We start from the raw sequence: 8,209 nt of genomic DNA on the forward strand, positions 1-8,209 counted from the left end.
AGGGTATCACTGGTAGACAATGTCAAGCCTGCTCTGATATATGCTTGAAATGATGCTGTTGTTTTTGCCTTCCGTAAGCTCATGAAAAATAAGTGGACCTTTTTAATTATCTCAAGGATAAAGTGTGTTTCACTTAAAACAAACCCTTCTCCAGCAAAATGGCCCTTGTTCTATGAATCTGTTTCTTTCAGGTGAATCTTTTGCTCCAGTCATTTCTAAGATACTATGGTACCTCTCCAGTGGTACGTGAGGCTGTCTTCCTTCTGCTGTAGGGATAAGGAAAACACCAGGGTGTTAAATTCCCTGAGGAGATGCATCTTTTTCTCTCCAAACAAATCCTTAGAAAAATATTCTTTACTTTCCCACGGCTGGGTTTGCTCCACTATAGACTTCTGTGATGTAAATTCAAGCTGTGCCCTGCAGCTCTGTGTTTCAGACTGTTCACCCATTTCAGGATTGTTTCTCTAATGAAAGATCAGCTGTTTTAATTTCCTTATGCACATCACCCTTCCCAGCTTTTGAGTTACCCTGGCTGCATTTCAGCTGTTTGAAGTGCATTTGAATCACCAAGTACTTTGCCTTCTTTCCTGTTGTGCCACAACTTACTTTCCCTCTTTCAGTCCCTTAAGAACTTGCTGATAGCACTTTGGAAATCAAATATTCAGTATATTCCAGCTTTCTGCACAGCTAAATGCCCCTTGCTGTTTTCATTGAAAAGCTTTAAATTTAACTAGAAGGGTAGCAATTCCCTTTGTTTATAACCATAGCATAACAAATTGTAACCAATTGAAAACCATATTAGGTTGTAAATTTGTATTATGACTGGATGTTAACAGGGTGGCAATATTTTTCCCCAGTGGTGATTTTCAACCCACTTGTTCTGACGTACCCAAATGTAAAGTTATTAAGGCTATCTGCAGTTTAAGTTTGGTGAAGAAAAGAAGTTCGTTTTGTGTGAAGCTGCATTCCGGCAGCCTGCCTGCAGGTATTCTGGCTAAACAGGCAAGACATGGAGCAAATGAAAAAATAAAGAAATCTCCTGCAAAGAAAGCTACTGAGACGTGGAGAAGTAAATATCTTTATCATCTGGATGGGATTCAAATGGTAAAGAGCTGACCTCTAGCTTTGTATTTGTTTCTAATGATGACTACTAACAGTGCTACCTGCAGAGAACAAAGACAGTCCAATTAAATCCAGGCCATTTGTGTATCACAGAGATCACACCAGAATCCCCATCGTCCTCTCCTTGACATAGAAATACAGTGAACTTTTTAATTATCTCGAGGATAAAGTGTGTTTCACTTAAAACAAACCCTTCTCCTGCAAAATGGCAATTGTTCTGTGAATCTTTTTCTTTCAGGTGAATCTTTCGCTCCAGCCATTTCTAAGATGCTATGGTAGCTCCTTATTCCTGCTGAGATATTTATGCCCTGTTTAATCTGACAGCTCCCTGTGAAACCTCTGCATGGGGAACATGAGGAAAATAAGTCTACCGTCAAGTGCCTCTAGTAATTTTTCTGTTTGCCTCTTTCAGGTTTTGTATGACAGGAATGGCTTTCTTTATAAATCATATAAATTGTAGCTTGCTAATGTTGGTATTATGGACATCTCATATCAATTATTTTATATTTTCTTTTGCAAAACATTTATGCAAAGGATAGCGGTGGAATCTTAGTGAAAAATGTGACCAATTTTTCAGTTGAAGCGTGGTGTGCTTTGAATGTGGTGTTGAGCTGTTGTCTCCCACGTCCTCCTGCTGCCTTTCAGAGCCGAGAAGCTGATGAGCTGCAATGGGTTGAGTTGTTTTATTAAAGACCCTGTCTTTAACCATGTCCCTCTCCTTTCAGGAAGCTGTGGTAAGCACCTGGATCCAATTCAGTGACAGCTCTGTTACTCCCCTGGACATTTATGACTCCAAGGACTTCTCCCTTTCTGCTATATCATTAGATGAATCTGTTGTCTCGACCCATCAGAATGCTGCCTTAAAATGGCCAGTTGTGACAGCAGAAGGTGAAGGTCAGGGCACATTAATCAAGGTAGATATGATGATTTCTGAAGCCTGCCAAAAGTCCAAGAGGAAAAGTGTCTTGGCTGTGGGGAATGGCAACATCAAAGTCAAGTTTGGCCAGAATGATGCCGACTCCGATACAGGTGGAGATTATGATGCTGATGAGATTGAAAACCACGCTAGTGACCGGCGGCACAAGGTGTCAGATCAGGAACGATATGGTCAGGATGGACGATATTATGGTAGCTCTTCGGCAGAGCGAGAGGAAAGTGCCATCAGGAAAGTCAGTACCACAGCAAAATCCGTAATAAAAAATAAAGTAATTAAAAACAATAGGCTGGATGGCAGCAAACTCGCAGATGATAGCCAGCTGCAGAACATTCCCATAGACTTCACCAACTTCCCTGCTCAAGTTGACCTCCCAAAAAGCAACACAGGCATGGAGGAAAATGACCTGGTACAGACACCTAGGGGCCTTAGCGATTTGGAGATCGGGATGTATGCTCTGCTAGGGGTCTTCTGCCTGGCAATTCTTGTCTTCCTAATAAACTGTGCAACATTTGCACTGAAATACCGTCACAAGCAGGTTCTGGTGGAAGGACAGGCCACTATGACCCATTCTCATGACTGGGTCTGGCTAGGAAATGAAGCGGAACTGCTGGAGAACACAGCAGACGTGTCACCTCAGCAGGATGAGCACACAACTATTATTGACCGAGGGACGGGCTGTGAGGAGAGCAACCAGCTCCTCAATGGCAGTGCTCAGAAGAACATTCAGAGCCAGATTCATAGGTGTGCTGACTCAGGGGGCAAACTCGGAAAGGAACAGAAATCCGAACCTTTACATTCTCCGACATCTAAACGGAAGCGGGTAAAATTCACGACATTCACTACCATCCCACCTGACGATGGTTGTCCTACTGTCAACTCAATCCTAAGTAGCAATGATGATGATATTAAGTGGGTGTGCCAGGATATGGACCTGGGGGACTCCAAAGAGATACGAAACTACATGGAGAAGTTCAAAGACAAAGTGTAGCTCCTCGCTGGTTTTCTGGGTTTAACCACACCTTGATGCCTTCAGTTCTACAGTATATATTGGGACAGAAGAGGGGGAGGGGAAGGAATCCACAGGAGAAATGATAAGGCAGTTTTTATAATCAGGGAAAGAAATTTGCCAAACTGTCCATGGTTTGTTTTTTGTTTCGTTTTTTCGCTTTGTTTTGTTTTTCCAGCGGATATTCTACCATTCGTGGATTTAGGAAGTGGAATATAAATAGCAGAAAGGAATAAGAAATTGGAATGACCAGTATGATGAACTGAGCAAGGTGAGGTTGTGAAAATGTATTTTATGGGTCATCGTAATCATAATGATAGTGATGTTTCAAAGTACCAAAAATATTTGTTTAAAAAAAAAAGAACAGAAGAGATCATGAAAAGAATAAACAGGAAACAAACAATAACTTGTTTATATTTCTAATAAAACATCAGGATTTTGGACACATGACCCGTAAGGAGACTTTTTAGATTGTTACTCGATCCGTTTCTTTCTGTTCCTTCATTTGAAGTGAAGACATGTCCTTGGCATAAAGTGTGTGTGAAGGAGGAAGGAATTACCTGGTATTTTTATTTTTACTTTTCTGTTTGTCTTGCAAGGTGATACTGAATCATTTTCCATTTTGTATTTTTCTTTTAAAGATCTTTAAAAAACAGGAAAATTTGCAATTCATTAAGCTTGCAGTGGACCAAGAATATTTTGTTTCTAAGTTAGCTACAAATAATTTCCTGACATTTAAAGAACTCAGAGGATAAATATTGACTAATAATTTCAGTGTGGTGTCTCTTCTGGAAGCATAAGCCTCAATTGTTCCGCACTAGCTAGAAATATGTTCTGTTTGGAAGAAGTGTTAATTTTACTTTCAGGTTTGGATTGTTTGTTTAGTTGTTTGTTCTAAATTTCCACAACCAAAGTTCCCATGTTTCACCAGGGGAAGAAGGTGCTGTTTTATGTTAGCATTTAGAAGTAACAACCGATGGGAATGCCCCACTGGTGCATTTTAAATGTACCTGGAACTGAGACCATCACAGGCCAAATATGTACAGCCTGGATTTTGTTTTTTGCCAAGTCCATGAAATTGTAATTTCATTCTGTAATTTTCTGTTTATTCTAATGTCACCAGCTCTAATCAAGCTCTGAAAGCTAGAAGAATGGACAGAAAGACATTGATTGTCCCCAAATGTTTATGTCCTTGTACTGGAAGAGCTGGCCTCTGGACTCACTGTTTGAAGGGAGGGAAATGTTATTGAACCAAGATGAAGAAATACTTGGAGCTATTTTATAGATTTTTTTGCCATTGGACCAGCTCAGACTGAAAATTCTAGATTAGATTGTAAAGCTGTTGTTTTGAATAACAAAATAGAAGACCAGTAATGAATCCGAAGCAAATACAAAATGGAGTAGTAGATTCTTTGTGTAAAGTGGCAGAACGTCCGCTCGGTGCCAGTTTACACTAATGGAGGATGCAGATCAAAGTCTATGCAATGAGGAAACCACTGTCATCCAAAATCTTTTGTAACTGAAAGGAGGTTGTTATAGCCAGCCTTTTGGCAAGCAGTATTATCTCTTGACTGTTAGCTGGAAGCACTTGCATTATTTGTCAGTTCGTGTCTTTAGACCCATGTATTCCTTTTTTTTTTAATTACTAAACTCAGTAGTTTGAGGGTTTTTTTATGTGGACAAAATCAATCCTGCCACCCAGTAACATAGATGGACATTTTAACAAGATATGCCTAGTATGCATTGTAGACTGAAAGAATGTAATATTTATTTATACGTTATACAAATTGTAATTAAAATGCTTTACATGGCTTGACAAATTAACCTCTCTTTTCTGAGGGGAGGGATCCGTTTCTGTCATTTTTGTGTTGAAGTACTGCATCCAATGCTGAACAACTGGAAAAAAAAATCTAAGCTGCTTTCTGAAGAGAGAAGAATAGAGACGTATAGAAGTTTTTCACTGCTCTGACCCTTCCTTTGTGAACCATTTCCCCTTCCCACCCAACATGTGGTGATGATGATGGATGGCAGGAGAGGACAGCAGGCGGGCACAGTTCATTGCATTGTCACTATTAATCATGCTCATCTTCATGCCTACCATCAGCATGAACAACTCCAGGAATCCTGCTTCTGATGTGTGTAACTTCCTTGCAGCCCAGTCATAATTAATTATGTTGCTTCTCTGATTGATACAGTAGGTTCAGATGGAAGCAAGTTGCACTGAATCACAACTGACATGTACAAAGCACCCTCTATCCCAGAGGACCCCCAGCTCCTTTACAAGCTAAGCACAGTGATGCATCAGCCACACCTCAGGGATCAGTATATCTTCCTGCGAAAATGCAGGTGTCTCTGAGGTGAAAAAGACATTTACAGCAAGGAGCTGCAAAATACAGCAGGAGAGGAGCAAGAAAGATGGTACAGAACAAAAATAATACGCCAGGGTAGCACGAACCTACACAGAGTATAATTGTATAAAATGCATTTTTAAGAAGGCGGAAAATGTTCCTAACAGCCCCGGTGGGTTACAGCACACATGAAAGATGGCACCTCCAGAAAACCAGCTCTCCCTTGCACTTTCTGGGATGCTGGTACAATACTGGCTCGAGAGGAAAGGAGTGATTTCTAAATCACTATTTCTGATCTGTGCACCCTGACTTTGTTTTCGGCTGCTGAGTTTTGGCAGGATCAGAAGAGAAAATGGTATCTCCGTCTAACATAATAAACAGTTGGTTACTGAGAGAAAAACTTAGGAGGAGAATTCATCTTGCTCTGTATTTTCATGATGGCATGTGCCTGTTTTTTTTGACCTTGCTGTTTCACCATCTTGTCTAGGAAAAGTATTTCACAGTGAATAGAAACATTATTTCTAATTCACCTCTGCTCCAAAAGCTCAAATGTTTTTTCAAGAAAGAGAGACATTTTTTCATGGAAATGAGGATGGGAAAAAATTGAAGTTTCCTAGGAGAAACTATGTTGCCATCCCTTGTCACCAGCAGGTAAATTTGTGTTGAAAGACACATTGCTATACTAGTGCAACTCAGGTTGGATTCAACTTTCCCAGAGAGGAGCAGAGATATTCTGTTATCAGTAGGAAAGTTACCATTTATTCATTGTACTACAGTGAAATAATCACAATTGTTTCCTTTTTTTGTTTATTGATTGTATGTATAGTTCTCTGGTGTAGATTCAGACTGAGGCAGAATGTTTGAGATAACTGCCCTTTTAAAAATAGTATTTGTTTTATACAGTGATGATCATTGTGGCATTGGCCAAAGTGCAAATGACGCCTCCTGTAAGAGCAAAAATTTTGCTGACTATTAGCCATGTATGAGTTCTCAATGACATTATTTTGTCATGGTATTTGAATTAGAAGAAGCTGTCTCTGTAGAGTGCCTCCCAAGCGGGTGCTTTCGGAGCCTCACACACATGTGGGGCTCCTTTGCCTGCAGCCTGTAGCCCAGGGCTGGACCTGTGCCATTCACCCGTGCACATGGCATTTTACACATGCTGCAGATTACCATGTACATTTGTTACACTTCTGACTTTTTATCTTGTCTGTGCCATAATAATCACTTCCCAAACGATGACAGTCACATACAACTGCCAGCATAAACACATGCCGTGGCCGAAAGGAGAGGCATAAGCAGCAGTTTCAGAAGCACTGCAGGATTCTCGGGGTAGCCAGTGCAGCCACTTCCCCGGAGCAAATTGAAATGGAAACATAACATCCCTGAAGCCCTTGCAATGTTTTTCTCTGTTGCTTTTTCACTAACACATGCCAGTTATTGATGTCTTTTAGTTCCCAGGTTATCAACTGATGGATTTCAGCTAACCTCCATATTGGCTACAAGGTGGGGTTTTAAAGATATAAGAGGAAGACACCTGACATACTGCTTATCTTAATATGGCATCATCCTACAGTGAACAGGCAGAACCACAGCCTCAGGCTCTGCAGCAGATATGCAATAGTAATTGAAATGTGGAAAATGGGTTCAGACAGGGCGAGATGTGTTTAACTACAGGCCTGCACAATGTGAGGCCTGCGGGTGGGGGGGCGGGGGGGTTTGGGAAGCCTTTCCAGTTCCAAGATCCTGCATCAACTGTTTTGCTAGTCACAACTACAGCATTTCTGTCTAGATCCACATGTGCTGTAAATCTGTGCGTCTCCATTGACGCCATCTGGTAGAGCCACGTTAACTGAGAGCAGCTGGGAGTCTGGACCTTTGATTTTATATATATGAGAAGTCCTTGACTGTTTAGGAAAAGAGTTGTTTTAAAGCTGTCTTGCCACATGGTGGAACTGAACTTGTATACTTCCCTGGCTGATGGGTTGGTTTGCTTCTGCCATGGAAGTAAGAAGAGAGAAGGCTGCAGAAGAGCTGTAGAGAGCTGGGCTCTGCTGCCTGGAGTAGGAGGGATGGGGTGATGACTGCCTCTCCTGGCACAGGCTGGTCTCTTCAGCAGCAGAAACTGTTTTATGTATTTTGGTATTTCCTTTAGTAACAGGTGTCAGCCTGGCTGTTAGGACACTGATTCAAATGAAGTAAGCAAGGTGACTGTCTCTTGCTGCTTCCAGCAGTCTGCTGCCAAGGTACCTGCTGCCTCTGCCCTCACCTCAATTTGGGCCTGGTTGAATGGCAAGGCAAATCATGAAGGGTTTGGGGTGTTTATGGCTGCTCCTCCCGAGTCCCACTAGCATGCAACTTTAAAAGAAAAGGTGCTTTTCGTATTTGGGCAGTGCTGAGTTTGAAGAGAGGGAGAGGGTTATTTGTAAGGGTTGTGCAGTGTGGGCAGAGCAAAGCCTGCCCTGCTGCTGCTGCTCTCTGGCAGGGGCCAGGTGCCAGGCTCTGCACAGAGGCATTCCCTGAAGCCCAGAAAAGCCTTCTGTATCTCAAGAGCCCAAAGTGGCCTCTAAACTTCTCAAATTTGTAACCTAATCCTGCAAGGTCCCTGGCTGGGGAGGGGGCCAGAAAGCTGCTGGTGCATCTCTAGGGAAGTGCACAACGGCCTGATGCCTTCCCAGGTAAACGTGTGTGAAGGATTCCCAGTGCAGAGCAGGATGGAAATTCAGAGCACTCCTCACTTGTCTGCATGGACCTACTAAACACCAGGGAACAGTTTGTAGGATATCTACATAAAAG

The 8,209-nt window shown here is 41.9% G+C and overlaps 1 protein-coding gene across 1 annotated transcript in view; it reads left to right on the forward strand.

The window, feature by feature from the left end:
• Window positions 1–6,652, forward strand: part of TMEM132C (transmembrane protein 132C) — a 218,977-nt gene extending 212,325 nt beyond the window's left edge. The window contains exon 9 of the mRNA XM_026114607.2: window positions 1,848–6,652. Coding sequence (XP_025970392.1) covers window positions 1,848–3,047 — 1,200 coding nt within the window. The 3' untranslated portion in view covers window positions 3,048–6,652. The remainder of the gene's footprint in view (window positions 1–1,847) is intronic.
• Window positions 6,653–8,209: the final 1,557 nt, after the last annotated feature.

Source organism: Dromaius novaehollandiae, chromosome 17 (assembly GCF_036370855.1).
Source record: "Dromaius novaehollandiae isolate bDroNov1 chromosome 17, bDroNov1.hap1, whole genome shotgun sequence".
Taxonomy (NCBI): Eukaryota; Metazoa; Chordata; class Aves; order Casuariiformes; family Dromaiidae; genus Dromaius; species Dromaius novaehollandiae.